The 20,431-nt window shown below is 36.9% G+C and overlaps 1 protein-coding gene across 1 annotated transcript; it reads right to left on the bottom strand.

The window, feature by feature from the left end:
* Positions 1-16,679: 16,679 nt before the first annotated feature.
* On the bottom strand, positions 16,680-17,051 carry LOC145089837 (protein GLUTAMINE DUMPER 2-like). The gene has a single exon (XM_079028228.1). The coding sequence runs from the start codon at positions 17,049-17,051 to the stop codon at positions 16,680-16,682; it is 372 nt and encodes a 123-aa protein (XP_078884354.1).
* Positions 17,052-20,431: the final 3,380 nt, after the last annotated feature.

Genomic DNA, 20,431 nt, shown 5'->3' with positions numbered 1-20,431 from the left:
ATCCTAACCGAAGTTCAAAGGCCCACTAAGAGACGTACGCTCGGCGTACGCGCGACGTACACGATCGCTTGCCAGTATGTGTTGCGTACTCTTTGGTACGCTCAACGTATTGAGCTGCTTGTCACCTTAAGCCATGTGGTGCTTAATCCTTTCAGCCATTCGATCCTACTTTCAGATTTCGACCATTATGGGGTTCTTAGACCTAAAGTTGGCAACTTTATGCCTTAGCATGTCTTAATGGAACCCAAATCCATTTTTTTCCAACAAATCTCATATTACGGACTTAAATTCATGCATGGACTCATATCAACCACCAAGATGGTTTAAAGTGCAATTGTTTAATAGTTGAACAAAAGGTTCCATAACCTTCCACTAGGAGGGTGGATAGTTTCAAGGGGGATAATCTAAGATTTCTAGATTATCCTATATGGATAAATATGGAGTTGGATAATTATCAATTTAAAATATTATTATTATATTCTGATTAGGGTTATCCAGGTGTAACGCTACGACTCCCAAGTATTAATTTTACAACTATATTTTTCATTTTGGAAGGTCTACTCGACGAGTTGGATGCCATGACTCGTCGAGTATGAACTTTTGGGGCCACGTGTTTAAATGTCCAACTCGCCGAGTCGGAGACATGACTCGACGAGTTGGATCTGGAGGATGAAACCCTAATTTCTGGGGTTTTACATCCTATTTAAAGGGTCATTAGCCTCCCTTACAGCCCCTTGTGAGTCCAAAAACCCTAAATCGTCGTTTTCTCTCCATACTTGTGTGTTTTAAGCTTGAAAGGTGGATCTTGGTGAGAGGAGCTTGAAGATCAAGAATTTTGTGGCAAGGAACGTGTGTGGATCTGAAGTCTACCCCAGTTTAGCATCATTCCAGGGTATCAAGTCGTTACCTTGATCTTCTTCTAGCTAGATCCTTCTATATTTGAGTTTTAGAGCCATAGCATCTTGGTGATTCATTTCGAGTAATGAACCAAGATTTGAAGTTGCAACTTCAGATCCAGGCTCATCTTGGTCCTTATAATCATAAAGTTTCAGCCTTTAGCATGCTAGTGTATTTCCCTTGCCTAGAATATTTTCTTTAGCTTGATTTAAGTCATTATCACCTTGCATGTACGTAAAGTTTGCAACTTTACATAAGAAGTATGCCTTAGAAGCTTAGATATATGTGTTGGGTTTTGGTCATAAGACATCCTATGTGCTCATACAAACCCTAATGCTTGGATCTAGGTTTCTCTATTGTACATGCTTTGAATCTAAGACTATAAACCCTAATTCTAGCATATGGAAATCGATATTAACATACAATTAGGTTTATGATATTACCTTGATTGTTATGTAGCAATAACAATCCCAATTCTTCCTTGAATTGACTTTGGAAGGCTTAGAGTCACAAGTGTCACTCCTCTAATGGTTCACAAACACCATAAGCAAGAGGATGAAGAGGAGAGAGGATGGAGGCTGCCAAAACCGTGTGAAAACCCTAGCAAGATTCTTGTCCACGTTTTTGGTCCTTAAGGGATCTATATATAGTGAGGCAATTAGGGTTATTTAACAAGGAAACCCTAATTTGGTTGCTTAAGCCCTAAGCAACCCATAGACTCCTTTAATCAAGCCCTTGGACGATTTCCTTATGGGCTTCCCATTAGAATTCGTCCACCCCTTGATTTAAGACAATCCATGGCCCAAATTGCAATTATCTTATAATTACAATTCCAGTCCCTTAAGTTTAATTAATCTCTTTTAGTCACAAAATTAATTACTAATTAATTCTTGACTAATATTAATTAAACAATATGATTTCTCCTTTAATATATTATTCTCATAATATATTAATAAATCATATTTAATCCTTTATCTCCATAATTCATCCTATCAAGTTGCTTTGGTGAAGGCAACCCAAAAGGACCATGCACCATCGGGTCAAGTACATACCAAAATAGTTATGGACTTAGACACTAATCCAACAGTCTCCCACTTGGATAAGTCTAACAACTATTCTGCGTATGACTTCAGATCCTGATCCGCAATCGTAGCTTTCCAAAGCCGCTGTCAACTCTGATCATATCAGATACGCGTGTCCTTAGTTAAGGGATCATATATTCCTCCATTCTAGATATCATATGAGATATGATTTCAAATCATTCTCTTTGTACTATATCTCGATTCCGATTTATGACGACTGACTAATTGAACAAATCAAATTAGCCCTAGCCCGGCTGAGCATTTACGTTTGTCATCAATAAATCATCGAGGGGCCCAAAAGATATCGCTTTTATCCTGCCTTGGATAAAAGGAACGGATAAACTTTGATACAATGCTTGCTTGCACTCACTAACCAAATCACACACAACAATATGTTTTATAACACCAAGTTACTGGTGCGTTTACATATTATCAATGTGCAACCGATTTGCAAGATACAACTCACACATCTCGGTTTCAAGAATATAAGATGTTATCGTCTCACCAATCACTCGTGATACAATTTATGGAGTGATCCAAGTGAGCGTGGGTTTAATCCAATGCTCAAATTCATATTCATAACCACTCATGAACGTTGCAGCAAACATTTGCTTATGTCTAATGCTCTTTAGACAATCCACACACCAATTTACGACAGTCTTCATTCATATCAACTTCCAACATATAAACGACTATGGCCCGTTTGAATAATTCGATTATTCTTAATAAACTCAATTATTCTGGAAGTCAAAACATGCAAATGTGAAACACAATAATAATACTAATCCCATATGGCCTCAAACCTTTGAGTATAAATAAAACACCTTTTATTTATCACCATATCGATTACTCATTATTTGTCGTTTCGGGTAATCAACTTCTTACTTGAATTACTACACTTGTCCCATGCTCCTAGCATGCACACAATGTTTACCTATGGTTCTTACTTTGTGAGATAGATCAAATAGAACACATTTCCAATCTTTCTCATTTCACAAATCCAAATCCTTTTCCATAAGTGAAAGAATATTAAATTCTTTCTACTTATAGAATATTATAGATTCTAACATTCTATGCAACTATCCTTTCGTAATGTCACTGCACCAAAGTCACAATGACTATTGCCAATGATATTACAAAGTCCTCTATCGGAGATTGTTACAAGACAATTCCTTAGATATGATGTCTTTCACTCAAAGTACATTCCTTTGAACATCCTTTTGCATAAAGGTTTCTAATCTAGTCATAGATTTTTCAATATTCAATTCCCAATATGGATACATTTCCATATTTTCCATATGACAACTTATTCTTAATAGAATCTTGTCTATTCATAATAATGTCGATATGGTCCATCCAATACGGAAACATTTCCATATTTTCCAATACTATACTTCCAACTACTCACAACCGACCAATCCTCGTCGAACCTTGGATTGTCCTTTGATAGTTGTTTAATTATTTTAGTCAAAACCGATTCTAGTCCTTTTTCCCTCTAAATGCGCTAGACATTTGGAAAAATTTAGAATGGTCCAACATTAAAGCATTTACAATCGATCCTATACCCGAAGCATATGGGAAACGACGCATAATGTTTTATTTGCTATGTTCTCAAAATTCGAATTGTGAAGAGGAATGCCGTAATCATAATCGAAATTTTAAGATTACACTATGTACCCTTGACTAAATTTATTAACATTTCTCAACCTAAACCTTTAGATTTGAAATGAAGCATAATATTCTCTCCCTTAATTATAACAAAACAACTTTACAACCCTTACTACTTTGCAAGGCATGACTCTTGTTTTCTATAATTAATATTGCCAACTTGCAATACGTGTCTTAATAATCATACAATCATAACATTTATGCTCCCACTATCATGACGATTATTATAAAACATAACACTTATGCTCCCACTAGCTTCGACATGTATTCATAAACATCTTAACTTTCAAAAAAACAATGCTTATTGAATTTCTTAAGTTCATGTTTCTAATACTTAGTGCTTTGATAATCTTTTATCAAGGCTTCTTGGACTTATACACCTTTGCCTTCGATAGTTCATATGTGTGTCTAAACACTTAAGACTAATTGCCAAACCTCACAATTCAAATTATGGAAAGGGATACCGTAACCATAATTGAATTCGAGAATGCAATTTTACAATCACTATCTTCTTAAAATCTCTCTTAGTGAAAGCATTTCCTCACAATCATTTTCATGAAGGAGGAAATCTTATGACACTTAGATTTAAACGGTGTATGTGTTCCTATCCATGTGAATTTGTTAAAACTAAAGTTTACGACAAATTCAAACTCATATGGACCGAACTTTCTTAATCTTGATTTCTTGCCTTATGGTAGCACAACTTCCCACCATGTCTTCCAAGTAGTTAAGCAGCTCACCCTTTCCTATCAATGTACCTTTCATTGATTAAGGTGCTTTGCCTTTTATGCGTTCAAAATGAGAACTCATAGAACTCACATGCATAATTAACTCGATTGGATTGGCACAGAAACAAAATGATGTCAACACGATAGGTTGTAAACCTCAACTTGTGTGCTAGTGATGATCGATAAGGTTTATTTGATTTGTTCTTGAAACCTTTCAAGACCATTAAGACTCCCACTGACTCCTTGACATATAAGATTCTCTTGTCAAAACATTTCTTGACAAATAAATATTCAAGAGTTAGTGTAGCTTTTATCAAGACAAAACACTTCATAACTTTGGTCCTAGTTGGTCTTTGTCTTATCCAAGACATCACAACTTTCCACAATTGATGAATGTTATAAACCTTCTTAATACTTGTCACTCATTGTCATAATCTTAACTCTAAGACTTGTTTTGGAACGAAGTATGATTGACTTCTTGATTTAACCATTTCTTCAATCCTTGATTCCTCTTCTTAAACGTACAATTGTACTAAGACTCACTTAGAGGATCAATTGAGATATGGTTCTTAATCATTAAGACCTATCATAAAGCATAAAAGCTACTCTCCCTTCTTCTTAGAATGGAGAAACTCTTATCTTTCTGCCTACTTGATTCCTCTTATTCGTTTTGCTATTGATTTAAAATTTTTCAATCAATTCATAATTACACTTAATCTTGTAAGTATAATCATATTTACTACACATTTAGTAAATCATGACAAATATCTTTGTTACTCTTATGGTGGACTTGATCAACACGCAACTTTGTGTATTCGATCTCCAAGTCCTTCACTTGACACTTTGTCAATGAATTTGTCTAATTTCCAAATATGAAATTTCTCATTCATCGTGCAACCAAGTTGCATGATTCCAAGTTTCTGTCCAATTGAAACTTGGGCGATGAGAAACTCTCCCTATTTGGTAAACTTTCGACCTTCCATAAATAACATAATAAGAACCAAATCCATTATTGTTAATAATAGAAACATTTTAACATCAATTTTTCATACACGCCATTGTAAGGATAATATAAATAATATAACCTTTAGTAAATCAATTCAGAATTACACTTAATCTTATAAGTATAATCATATTTACTAAACCTTTAGTAAATCATGACGAATATCATTGTTACTTTTATGGTGGACTTGATTTAGCACGCAACTTTGTGTGCTCGATCTCCTAGTCCTTCACTTGACACTTTGTCAATGAATTAGTCTTATTTACAAATATGAAATTTCTCATTCATCGTGCAACCAAGTTGCATGATTCCAAGTTTCCGTCCAATTGAAACTTGGGCGATGAGAAACTCTCCATATTTGGTAAATTCTCGACATTTCCATAAACAACATAATTAAGAATCAACTCCATTATTGCTAACAGAAACATTCAAACATCAATTTTTCATATACGCCATTGCAAGGATAAATAAATAATATAAAATTAAAATTTATTTTATTGCGGAAAATTTTTGTCCTTACAATGCAATTCATTGAAAAACTATGCTAATACATCTTTCTTAGCAATCTAATTCTAACTCTAAGTAGTAGCTCAAGAATCTAATCTTCTAGAAATGCGATCGAAATCCATTCTTTCACGGTTAGATTTTGCTCACTTCTTCCCTTAAGCTTCCTTTCTTTTCTTCGATCCTACAAAACATCAATTGTAATCTTATCACATTATGTATTAAGAATCTAGAATAGAAGATTAAAAGAGTTAGTCAATGGATTTTACCTAAAGCAAAGCCATACGTTTTAACTCTCCCATCTCTTAGATCTCTTAGGTAAATAGGGCAGCTTCGTCTCCAATGCCCTTTCTCTTGGCAATAAAAGCAAATTGACTCTTTTGGAACATGACATGGAACTACTTCAGACATTGCCTTTCTCTTGTGATCAAACTTTTCGATCATAGCATGTCTTTCGTTGCCATTTTTCTATATCCATAGAGGTCTTGAAGGCAGATTCACCAATCAACTTTGCTTTTTCTATTGCGCCAAATCATTGCTGATTCAGCAGCAATAAGCATATAGGTGAGATCTATAAGGGTCACGTCGTAGTTCATCATATAGTACTCTCTTACGAACTCACTATATGAGTTAGGAAGTGACTGAAGAACCCAATCAACAACCATTTTCTCACAGACAACGGATCCCAACATTCTTAACCTATCAATGTGTGACTTCATCCCTAGGACGTGTGCACACATCGACTTTCCTTCTTTATGTTTACTTGACGAAAGGGCTTGAGTGATCTTGAACTTTTCAAGCCTTTGAACTTGTGGGTTAGGGAGAATAATTGGAGGAGGAGGAGGAAGTGAAGCATGATCTCTTGTTCCTCGATAGAATCGTGGAATATCATCTTCATGTGGAATGCTTGTTCCACGGGATTTGAGAAGACCATAGTTGACAAACTTTGACATCTACAAAACGGGAGAAAACGAATTCAAGTTAGTTGATTGATTGAGTCCTTAGTAAATCACCCAAATGAGATACTAAGGCTAGGACCCAACACAATATTCTACAACTCGGGAGAGGGATGTCGTAACCCTAATTGCAGAATATTTGAAGGTAAGTGAATGACGATTCACTAATTTCCACCACGAAAAGGAATTTAAGTTTTAAATCTATGAAAACTCCTAGATTCTTTGAGATTCATTGAACTTTCAATGGCATGTTTAAATCTCGATATGCCCCTCTTGTTTGTGACTGGGATGCCGAGGATCACAAAGCGGGTGTGAATAACCATGCAAACTTACATGGTGCCCTCACATGTTACAGTCACCTATTCGATGTGTCGGTAAACCACACACGCTCCACCGAACTATGACAAACATTGAGTCACCCTTTGCTACCTTTGCTTAGAACCATTTAGTGTGCCGGTAAACCACACACGCTCCACTAACGTCTTCGCAAGGGCACAAAGTGTAATTTCATGGAATTGCATCAATTCACTTTTGCCTAAGTATTGGGAATTTTATGAAAACATTTAGTTACTTTTGTACTTTATTATACTTATAATGAAAGGTTTCGTCCTATCCTACCTGTTCGGCTAACGACCCTCCACTAGTCAAGAGTGCGGTGGGTAAGAGTGGATACCCATTCAATCACCATTTTATAGGCAATTTCCTTAAACACCCCTTATAGACCAGCTTCGTGAATGAGGCCTACTAACGGTAAGACTGAATTTTACTCATACATATATATAATGTTAGACTTTTAATGTTATATATAGTATAGGGTGTATTTTATACTTTTAAAATATTAGGTGGTCTAATTTAACAATTATACTTTTAATTCAATTAAATTTTAAACCAAAACTTTTATGGATTTATTAAACCTCTTTTAATTATACACCTTAATTAATTAATAAAACCATAAGGGTGTGATTTGAACTTTTTCAAAACAATACTAGAGTTTTAGAATTTAACATTCCTAATTAAACTTTTAATCAACTTTTAAATTCCAAAACTTGAGGGCAAGTTTTGAAACATTTCAACACATTAGGGTTTAGAATTTAAACATACATCAAAATTAAACCATTTAATCAAAATTTAAATTCCAAAACTTGAGGGCAAGTTTTGAAACATTTCAAAACATTAGGGTTTTAACTATTTAAATTTCAAAACAACAAAGCCTTTGGGTTCAAATTTAAACTATAAAATCTAAAGGGAAAAATATGAAACTTTTCAAATCACAAGGATCAAATAACAAATAATCTAAATTAACATTTAATTACATAATTATCCATATTTGATTTATTTAATGATTTCTTGCAAAACAATTTACCAATTAAGTCAAAATAATTAATTAATTATCACATAAGGAAACAATTATCTTATTAATTGATAAATATCTTCAATTAGATCAAGAATATAGTCATATATATAAAAAAAAACCGGATTTATATTGATCTAATATGATAAGGTAACTATCCCAAAGCAAAAACAGCAAGAAATCCCGAGATATGCTCCATTTGACGAGTTGACTCGTCGAGTCTGCATGGACTCGGCGAGTCCAGCCTCCAGAAACCAAAAAAATGAATTTTTTTAAACATATCAAGCATCAATAGTCTAGGCTCTGATACCACTATTGGGTTTTGGTCATAAGACATCCTATGTGCTCATACAAACCCTAATGCTTGGATCTAGGTTTCTCTATTGTACATGCTTTGAATCTAAGACTATAAACCCTAATTCTAGCATATGGAAATCGATATTAACATACAATTAGGTTTATGATATTACCTTGATTGTTATGTAGCAATAACAATCCCAATTCTTCCTTGAATTGACTTTGGAAGGCTTAGAGTCACAAGTGTCACTCCTCTAATGGTTCACAAACACCATAAGCAAGAGGATGAAGAGGAGAGAGGATGGAGGCTGCCAAAACCGTGTGAAAACCCTTGCAAGATTCTTGTCCACGTTTTTGGTCCTTAAGGGATCTATATATAGTGAGGCAATTAGGGTTATCTAACAAGGAAACCCTAATTTGGTTGCTTAAGCCCTAAGCAACCCATAAACTCCTTTAATCAAGCCCTTGGACGATTTCCTTATGGGCTTCCCATTAGAATTCGTCCACCCCTTGATTTAAGACAATCCATGGCCCAAATTGCAATTATCTTATAATTACAATTCCAGTCCCTTAAGTTTAATTAATCTCTTTTAGTCACAAAATTAATTACTAATTAATTCTTGACTAATATTAATTAAACAATATGATTTCTCCTTTAATATATTATTCTCATAATACATTAATAAATCATATTTAATCCTTTATCTCCATAATTCATCCTATCAAGTTGCTTTGGTGAAGGCAACCCAAAAGGACCATGCACCATCGGGTCAAGTACATACCAAAATAGTTATGGACTTAGACACTAATCCAACAATATGTTGTGGAGCTTTGGAATGGCTTAAAAACATATAAATGGAGAAAGGACTGAAGGGGTTCAATGAGTTGTGTGGTCAACTCGGCGAGTCCGGTGAAGATTGTCGTGCATGGACTCGGCGAGTCAGTAGGATGACTCGGTGAGTCAGATAGGGTTTTCCCGACATTTGGACATGCATGAACTTGGAGAGTTGCAAGGAAACTTGACGAGTCAACGGGGCATTTCATGAATTGTCGAGTTCAGGAAGGACTCAACGAGTCGGTGAACTGCACTCGACGAGTCGGGTCAACATGGACTGTTGTCCTTGACCATTGACTCAGAGTTTGACCAAGGGTCGATTAGTTGAATTCTGGGGTATTTTGGTAAATTGGAAATTTATGGAAATGGCCTTATGGTAAATATAGGTGGTGGAGTTCGTGACCGTGGTTCGAGAGCTTGAGTTATCTTTTCAATTTGACAGTTGTGAGGTGAGTTACCCTAACTATACTAAGGGGTCTAAGGCACCAATGTTAGCCAATTGGATATGATATCCTAGCAGTTGTATTATGTTGAGTATGAGTTAGTTATGCATGCTAGTTGATATGCCAATAGGTAGATCTGTAGGACTACCTGTGTTATTACCTGATTATTTGTATTTGCATTAGTTATGTTATATGTCGACATATTATGTGGTTCGGGTTGAGATTATACTGCTCCGTGCGGTAGCCAACAAACCCTAGAGTATTCCGGATATGAGCTGAGGGTCGGGCGGGGCATGCCAGACTCATACTGAGGACTTGGTAGCATTCCAGATACGAGTTGAGGTGTAGCATCTAGCTCCTGGTACGTAAAATTTATCTAAGTATTTTGCATTTTAGCCTTGGACTCGACGAGTTGTAGGCCCGACTCGCCGAGTAGAGATGGGTTTAGGAGCACGTTTAAGTTGGCGACTCGGCGAGTCCACATTCTGGACTCGGCGAGTCCCCGCTGTCTGTTGAAACCCTAAATTTCAAGGGTTTGCACTCTATTTAAACCAACCTTGTGCGCCCCGACCTTGCTCCCTTCACCCCCAGAGCTCCCAACATCGTCCAAACCCTTATTTCTTGTGAGATTGAAGTGCTTTGGTGTGTTTCTTGAAGATTTTGAGAGAAAAGAAGAGTAGATCAAGAAGAGAAGAAGGAGGCCAGACATCCTTGTGTTATCTCAGTGATTTCCTTGAGGTATAACTCAGTTTCCCTCTGTTTTCATGCTTATATTCCTTTGTAGCTCCATTAAAGTCCTTCTTGAGCCATTTCCAAGCTTGATTACGAATTAGGGTTTGTAATAAGTTGATTAACCCTTAGATCTAGGCATGATTGAGCTCTAGGAGCTCAGATCTACTGCCTTTATGGAGCCATATTGCATGAAAGCCCTAGATCTACTCTTTTAGTGCACTTTGAGCCCTAAAACCTTCATTGGTGTTTATTTACATGTAAAGTTGGAAACTTTACATGTTAATCAAGCCCTAGAAACCCAGATCTATGTATGGAATGAGCTGGATTCGAGCAAAATCGAGTATATAGTGTTTGCATGTGAAAGACTCGGCGAGTCGTTCATTGGACTCAGCGAGTCGAGTCGCGAGTCCCCGAGTTTTCCCCTTTTTCGTGTTTGCATAGTGGAGTAGTGAGTCATGGGGTGTGACTCAGTGAGTCGGAAGCCAGACTCACCCATGAAGGAACTCGGCGAGTCAATGCCCTGACTCGGTGAGTCCAAGGCAATCTTATTGCCTCAAGAACAGACTCGGCGAGTTGTTCATACAACTCGGTGAGTCTCAGCATAGAGTGTTCTTCGGATGAAGACGAACTCGAAGAGTAGTTCATACAACTCGGCGAGTAGGATGAAGTACGTTTGGACAACAGTTTAGAAGGAAAACTCGTCGATTCGATGCCAAACTCGACGAGTAGAGTCGGGACAATGGTCAGACAAAGGGATAGGGACTCAGCGAGTTGGCAGGCCAAATCGGCGAGTCGGGTCAACAGGAAGTTGACTTTGACTTTGACTCTTGGTTTCGTTAGGGGTAAATGGTCATTTTACCCTAAGGTCGATTAGCAGTGTTTGACTGAGTGTTTTGTGGGGATTATAGCCGGAGGATTTCCGGGGCAGTAGCAGCAGGAGACAGTCAGTTCCCACGCAGATCAGCAGCTACTTTGAGGTGAGTTACCTTCCAATAGCGGTGGGTCTACGGCCACAATGTCGGCCCACCAGTAGGAGTTGTGTGATAGATGATTATCTCTGTGATATTCATCTAGGGTTGTTACTACCTGTGTTATGTTTATATGCTAGTATGATATGATGCTATGTGATATGTGTTATGCGGTAACAGTAGGGGTGAAATAGTCCCCAGTATCCGGTCGTAAGGACCGAAGGGGAGGCCAACACCCAGATATGCTAGGCAGTATTCGGTCGTAAGGGATGAAGGGGAGACCAGCACCCATATATGCTAGTCAGTATCCGGTCGTGAGGACCAAGGGGGAGACCAACACCCAGATATGCTAGTCAATATCCGGTCGTGAGGACCGAAGGGGAGGCCAGCACCCAGATATGTTAGGCAGTATCCGGTCGAGAGGACTGAAGGGGTAGGTTGGGCACCCAGATATGTCCGACAGTATATGTATGTTATGTGATTATGTGGTATGTGGTACAGTGGGGGAAATCACTAAGCTTCATGCTTAAAGTTTCCAGTTTTGGTTTCAAGTACCTCTTCTTCGAAGGGGAAGGAGCTGGCGCGGTAGCGGCCCATCACACACATGCCTTGTATTCCACACTATGAGACCCTCCTGGGAATTTGTACTCTGAAATTATTATGTTTTATAAAAAAAATTTCAAGACATGCGATAACTTTTATGAAATGATATGATTGGTGAACCTTTTAATTGTAATGTTTGCTAAGTATATGTTTAAAAATGAAAATTTTGGCTCGTATTTTGGGACGTTACATGAGGGACGGGTAGGGCATGTCATACTCGTATTGTGGGCTCGGTGGCAATCTAGATGTGAGTTGTGGGCCCGAAAGGCAGTCCAGACTCACATTATGGGCCCAGTGGTAATCCAGTTTGTATAGATGTGGACCCAATACATGTTGTTATTTGTATATGTGTGTTATGTGCAGTGTATCGGTATTTTAGGGGAAATCCCTAAGCTTTGGGCTTACAGATTCAGTTTTTGTTTCAGGTAAATCAAAAGATCGTGGGAAGGAAAAGGTGTGATCCTGCAGCTCCTCATGTTTATGACTTGTTTCTGGGATACTCTGATATTATATTATTTTGAAAACAAGTTTTGTAATGATTAATGGTTTTGAAATGTTTTGAAAAAGTTTAAATTTGACATGATTTTTATGAGTGTTACACCAAGGCTTCCTTGTACCACTATACAAAGAACCTTAGCTGTAACACCCGAGTTTTCAAGTAATTTGAAATCTACCCTTGGGTTTTATTTATGTCACTTTTGATCCTTGGAATTGAATGAAGTGGCCATGGGAAGCCCTAGTGGCAAAGAAGTAACTTATGGAGCATGAGCTGTAAGCTGGGTGTACATGTGAGTATGCTAAGCGTACTGGGGCACGCCTAGTATGCTGGGTATACGCATATGTACGCATGGCATATGTATGTATGGGTGAAACCCTAACCTTTAGGGTTTGTGGGGTATTCAAGCATTCTTATGGGTCATTTTGACTAACTCTTTCAGCCTCCAAGTCCCTTAGGCGTTTTGAGTGAACCCTAAACCCCCATAACAAGCATTTTGAGCTTGCAGTGTGGTTTTGTATGCCAAAAGGAGAAGTTAATGCATCAAAGGGGTCAAGGAAGCAAGCAAGCTTGTAGATCAGGGATTATCATCTTCTTGGGAAGCTTCAAAAGGTATAAAGCTTCTACCTTTATGCTTGGATTGTTTAGATCTTGCCTTGGTTGCTTTTTGGTGTTCTTCTTGTCCCAAAAGTCCCAAATTTGTGCATGCTTTGTTTTGGACATGTTGAGTTGTCGTTTCAGACCTTAGGATGGGTCCTAAGGTATAAAAATGAGGTTCCAATGGTTAGCAGTATCCCATGTATTTGGTAGAAAGGTCTTAATGGATTAAGACCCTGTATTAAGAGATTTTAGACGTCTAAAGTTATAAAGTTTGAGACTTTATGATTGTAATGTGCATTTGGACCATGGATCTGAAGTTTGGGCTTAAGTGCTTAAGCTATTAAGCACTTATCATGATTTTGGTCTCTGCGAGGGTACGCCCTGCGTACGGAGTCAACCACCCCGATGGTGGTCAATAAGAGGCGAAGTAGGCCCAGCGTACCGAAGGGGGTACGCTCGCGTATGTCCTCTATTTTAATTTCAAAGTTGGGTTTCGGGTATTAGGCCATCTATTGGGCTTTGATACTTGGGCCCTAATGGGCTAACCGGATAAGTGTGTTTTGGGTTAATTAGAGGATCGGACCTTTGGATAAGGCCCAATAAGGAGTTGGACCTAATTTAGAAAATTGGGCCAAGTGTGGACCTTGTAGTAATTTGGGCCTTTTGGATCAAGATTTGAGTTTGGTTTGCGTTGGGTTGTGTTGGGTCGTCTGGGATCTTATGGTTGGGCTTTTGGCTTGCTGGATCTTCTTGGGTGAAGGCCATGAATGGAATTAGGCCCAATTTAGAAAACTGGGCCATAATCAGACTTAAGGAGTTTATTTTGATATTGGGCCTTTTGTCATCTAGTTTGGTCCTTCACCTTGGGCTAAGTTGGAGGAAGGGTAAAGAGGTCTTTTACACTAAATTGGACTCATAATATGAGTCCGTGACTAGATGCTGATGGATTGTCATTTTGGTATTTGTTAGCGCGGATATGGAGTTACAGATTATTCATGGAATCAGTTATTGATGGGGTGTTGTCGTGATGTGGCAGTTCAGGGATCTGGCAGCCAGCAGCCAGGGATGTGTGATCGGCAATGCAAGATGAGTTTTCCTCACTGTACTTGCGGGTCGAAGGCACTAATGCCGACCCTTTGGATTGTTATCTTGGTTTATCTCATGATTGAGTATTGTGATGATGTATTAGATTTGTAGCCTGGTAGTGAGGATGATGCTATGCTTAGTGATCTGTTAGATCTGCCTCTTATCAGTTCTGGCTATATGTTTATCGGTCGCATGTGTTGATGTAGTTAGGTTGGTTTGAGACTATACTGCTTAATGTTGCCAGTCAACAAACCCTGTAATGTTTATATCGGTACATTATTTGTATGATTATATGTTATGTATATGTCGACATGGTTTGTGTGTGTGTGGTTGGGTTGAGGCGGTCCTGTTGTGTGTTGATGACTAACGGACCTAGGGTGGCTCGGATAGAATGAAGGCCAATGGGGCGTACCAGTCAGGCCGAAGGCCCGAAGAACGGTCCAGACAAGCTGAAGGCCCGGTGAGGCGGTCCAGACATACTGAAGGTTTTATGAGTGGTCCAGACATGCTGAAGGTCGGGTGAGGCGGTCCATCCAGGCTGAAGGCTCTGTATGCATGTTGTTTATTTGTATATGTTACATGGTTGTGTGTTGGTACTTTGGGGGAACTCACTAAGCTTCGTTCTTACAGTTTCATAACTTATGGTTTCTGGGATACTCTGATAACGTTATTGTTTTGAAAACTATGTGTAAATGATTCTGGTTTTAAATAATGGTTTTGGAAAGAATGGTTTTGTAAACACTTCTTTAATAAATTGGTTGTTTTGAAAAGTTTAAATTTTATTGAAATTTTATGGATGTTACATTAGCCCTGTATTTTCAGCCACCATTCTATCCTAAAGGATAGTCGAAATTCTAAGCCTTCCCTCTCCTCTCTCCATAATCTCTTTCTTGCTAGCTTGAGTTTGAACCATTAGAGGCACAATATTTGTGGTGCTTGCTTCCAGAGCTCCTACTAGTCAAGGATAATTGTTATTTACAATAATAACAATAAGGTAAGTAATCCTAAACTCTTTATTGTGTTTTTCGAAAATAACATAGGGTTTCTAGCATTCTTATTTTGAGGTTTTTAGTTATAGGCTTAATAGAGAAAACATAGATTTTGTTTTAGGTTGCATGCACACTTAAGAGTTTTAAGTTTGTTTTTGTTATACCTAAAACCCATCATGTATAATGACATATATAGTGTATTGGGGGACTCACTAAGCTTTATGCTTACAGTTGTGGATAAAATGTTTTTGCGGGTTGTTCGTGTGAAGAGCTCGGCGAGACTGTACACTTGCATCGAATACATTGTTTCAGTTGTTTTGTAATTCAACTCTGTTAATCATGTGGTTTTCAAATAACCGGATCTTACAACATGATTTCAAGTAAAAGGTTTTTATTGGTTAACCTATTTTAAAGGAAAAATCTTTTTTATAATTTTTGGGATGTTACAATTAGCATTTGTTTCGTTCTTCAATGATCAGAGAGAGAATCTAAAGGGTTGAGTGTAAAAAATGGGCTACAAGTGTGTTTTAGGGTTTAAATATAATGGGTTAATGGACCGCAAAACCGAAAACGGACCGCAAAACCGTAACCCGTATTATGAAACCGAAGGCGTGTTCTCCCCTAAAATCACGAAATCGAAGCCGACTAGACAGACCACGAGTAGTTGAATAAGGTAGCCTCATCGGCGGTTTTAATGACTAAAAAAAACATAAATTTTGACTATTTTTTTGCAAAAGTAATTAAAAGTGATTGTTGTATTTATATTTCTCTCCTAAAAAATTTTGTTTGTTGAGTTTAATTTTGGTTAATTAGTTGGTGTGGTGTTTATTTACCATAAAAAATGTTATTGAAAAAGTGTCCGCTTTTATCCCTACTGCGGTTGCTCTAAATTACATATTTTGTTATTATTAATATAAATAAAACACTAATTATAATAAATAAACAATAAAATACATTTATGTAAATAGCAAATTATGTCGATGAATCCAGTAATCTGCCCTAAAATTTCGATATATTGTGCCAAGTGCAAGTGTAGAAAGAGCAAACAACAATAGGAAATGTCTCTCTTATCCCTAATGGAAAATGCCAATTTTCACCGACATTCATACCATCTGCGTTTGCTGCATTCCTTCAGTTCAGCAGTCTCAACTGCATGGGATCATTCCGACCATATTTTCCACCACCCTCCTCGAGACTCATGAACTCTTCACGAGATATCCCAGAATTTGCTCCACCGTAATTAAAATCCTTGTTTTTATGCATCATTGAACACTTTTTCCGGTGAATCAGACAGCGGATGAAAATGGATATAGTCCAAACATGAAACAAGTGAACAACTAATATCATAACTTGATTTATTAATCTCATATTGATTACATACAATAATTCCGGGAAAATACGAAAGAGATGAAAAAACAACAAAGATTGTTGACGGAGGAATCTAGCGAGACCGGTCGGAGAGATGGGTGATTGTGCCGCTGCAGCCGGGGACACGAGCAGGTGCAGCTAAGTAACTCGGAAGTTGGTCTCCGGCCATAACGACGACAATTTCAGGGCTGACTTTAGATTCGTTGCTCACATACCGAGCCACCTTCTGAGGGTGTTCATCACCACCTTCGATATCGTCACCGGCGCCGGTAGGTGTTGATTGGGTCCTCCATTGAGAACAAGCCAACATTATCAAAGCCATCAGTATGAGAGCAAGCATTGCACCTATCCCACAGAACAAATAAACCAACGGCGTATCCAACCGCCACGACGTCGACGACCTCAACGACTCCATTGGTGTTGTGTTTTCCAGCTGCTGTCCCATCCTTGATCCTTGTACTGTGTGTGCTGTGCGTTGAAAATTACATAAGAGAAAGGGAAGCATATATAGATGCAAAGGTACAACATGCATTAGCATGAGGTACAAGTCCTCCAAGTAAGGTTAATAATGGGTTTTTTTGTTTCATTTGTGGTTTCGTACTAAAGAATAAATCCATAGCCTCAAATCTGAAAAGCATTTGTTTAAATCCCTATTTACTTTGATAAGACGAGGAAAATTGAAAAACAATATGAAAAGCATATTCCATGATGCGAATTAAGCAATTTCGATTATGATGCAAGTACAAGTACTACCGAGGGGAATATTTTGAGTTAAACCTAAATTATCATATTTAACGAATTGTTCTCCGTTATATCATTCTAATCAAGGTTCTAAAAAGCTCGCTATGGCTCCGCCAAGGTGCGCCACGACTCCAAAGCTTGCACCTGCTGCCAAGCTTTGCCAAAACGCCACTTTAACTCATATATGTGTATAAAAATTAATAATAGTTGAAAATACATATAAAAATATTAATTATATAGAAAATTGCCGCCTTAAGTCACGCCTTACAAACGTAATGACTCGCCAAGGCTCGGAAAAACTTAAGGCTTAACATTGCCGCCAATTCACGTCTTACGTTATTTAGAACCTTGATTCTAATACACTCTTTGCATCCTAAATTTATCCATTTAGGTCCCATTTTGTTGGTGATTTAGTGTATTGGAATAGACAAAATTATTATTGGAATTCATATCGGGAAGTGAACACATGTCTAAGATGAATTTGTTCTCGGTACGTCAAAATGGAGATCAAGAGGGTTGCACTCCTGTAGGTAGGGTTGTGCATGAGTCGATTTGGGTCGGTTTTGAACTCAAACTCAACCCAACCCATAATGGTCGGTTTTTGGTTTTCAGAACACAATAGGATCGGTTTCTGGTCGGTTTGGTTTCTCGGGTTCTGAGGTAGGTTTATGCGGTTTTTTGGTTTTACTCACGGGCTATGAGTTTAAACCCATTTTCCATAAATGAAACAAGTTAAATACTTCAAAAAAACACCAAATTTAAGTTAAATACTTCAAAAAAACATGATTCTTACAACAAATAGTCTATTACAAGTTACAACCACAACTCGAAATAGTCTATTACAACCAAAACACAATTAAGTATGGGTCGGTTTCTCTGTTGGATGGGTCGGTTTTTTGGGGCGATTTGTCGTTTTTAAGTATGGGCCGGTTTCTGGGTAAAAATCGAAACCGAACCTGATTTTTCGGTTTTTAAAAAATTCAAAGCCTAACTGTCGGTTTTGCTTCAGTTTCGGTTTCGTTGGTAATATAATTGGTTTCTCGGTGTCTTAGTTTAGGTTTACTCACCCCTACCTGTAGGTTCCTAAGTGCATATAGGTTCCTAGGTGCAGCACCTGGCATATAACTTCTAGTAACTTTTCATAACAGCCATCCCTATCCACTTATGAATGTAATAAAAGATTTATACTTATTAACAAATACATTTTGGTGATGACTATGAATTTGAATTTCGTGGAAATCCAAATATAAGAAGCGAAATATCAAATTTGGATAGTGATTACATGATCCTACGAAAATATCAAGGATCTTTCCGAAAACCATCCCGTTTTATGTATACGCCAACACGTTGGTGTATACTATAGAGGTACAGAGATGATTGATTAATTTATTTTTTTTTCTTTCAGGTTTAAAGTAAAATTAAAAATTATTTAGGTAATTATATTTTCAAACAATCTTCAAATCACTGCTGCATAAAGAGTTTTGACTTGTGTCCCTTGGATAAAAACGATTGTCTAGTTCATAGTCCTAATTGCAATACTCAATTAAATGGGTTTTGAAAATGATAAGAATTTGGATTACGAAATATTTTGAAGTATAAACAATCAAAAGAGAAAAGTGGGAGAACAAATTGATGTGTCGAAAAAGGGGAGAAAGAGTATAAATGCGTAACTTTGGGGTTATAAAGGGTTGATTTATGAATGGTTTTCTAATGTTATGGCTCCCTTTTAATTACATCTTGTCACTTTTTATATCTCATGGATAATATTCCACATGGCTTAAATATAAAAAATTTGATTAATAAAATATTTATCAATCGTACATAATAAAAGGTACATTTTCTTTGTGGCTTAACAATTAAAATATTTTGTCTCTTAGTGGTTAGGATAGTACAATATTTATGTTACACAAATGTTTATGGGCGTGTTCGGCACGGAGCATTTGAGAGCTTCTAGTTTCTAGCGTTTGATAAAACGCTCCGTTTAAAACAAAAAGTCTTGTTTAACACTATAAGTTTCTAGCGTTTAGTTTAATCAAAACGCTTCAAATCCAAACAGTGGCGTAGCCACATTAGTACAAGGCTCACCCAAATAAATTTGAGGATATATATATATATATATATATATATATATATATATATATATATATATATATATATATATATATATATATATATATATAACTACCAAAGACCAGAGGAAGTGAATTGTCATATGGCCTGCCCATTAAAAATTTCAAATTATACACAAATATAATACATTTTAATGCATATATTGTTATATTTTGTTATCATTTGAAGTATTTTACTACCGTTTATATTTTGTAAATTATTTGGCTCACCCTAAAACAAAATCTTGACTACGTCACTGAATCTAAATGCTACTTTATGTAGCGTTTAACAAAACGCTACAAGCTACAAGCTACCTGCTACAAGCTACCCGTTATCAGCTAGTTTTATCGAACACGTCCTATGTAAATTTCCTTGGATTTGTCAATATCTTCTTGCGGAATAATTGTGTGACTCTATTTAAGCCTTTTGTTATAGTTGATATGATTATAAGAATTCAAATGCGTAACTAATACGCTTTTTTGTTAAGTATACAATTGACAATTATAAATTTGCTTAATCGTGTTTTTTTTTTCTATTTTTGATGTTACTCATTTAATAAAAATCATTAGTAACCTTACCTACATTTGAGACTGTTGGGGTCGACAACATTAATTGTGAATAGAAACAGAATAACTATACGATAATATGGTACTACAAAGACATGAGTGGATGTGTATTTGAAATTGACGTCAACCCTTCATGAAGTATGGTTTTGTTATCTATTTATCATAAATTTAATGAAATGACAATCACTAGTAATCCAATTTGTTCTTTAAGTATATAATAGTTGAGTAATTTTTTTAGATTCTCATTACATCATTTAAGTAGATTTCAACCGGATAAATTCGTATTGAAAATTTTACACGCCGTCTACTGTGGTATTCAGTTTGTTTATTTAAACTATCATATGCTAATATTATATCCACCGTAATCATCCGATATACCAAAATTAACCATTCAAAATATAATTTAATA

This window comes from Lactuca serriola, chromosome 2, assembly GCF_051521515.1.
Source record: "Lactuca serriola cultivar US96UC23 chromosome 2, Lser_US96UC23_V15, whole genome shotgun sequence".
Classification (NCBI taxonomy): domain Eukaryota; kingdom Viridiplantae; phylum Streptophyta; class Magnoliopsida; order Asterales; family Asteraceae; genus Lactuca; species Lactuca serriola.
This window is presented reverse-complemented; position numbering and strand designations above follow the sequence as displayed.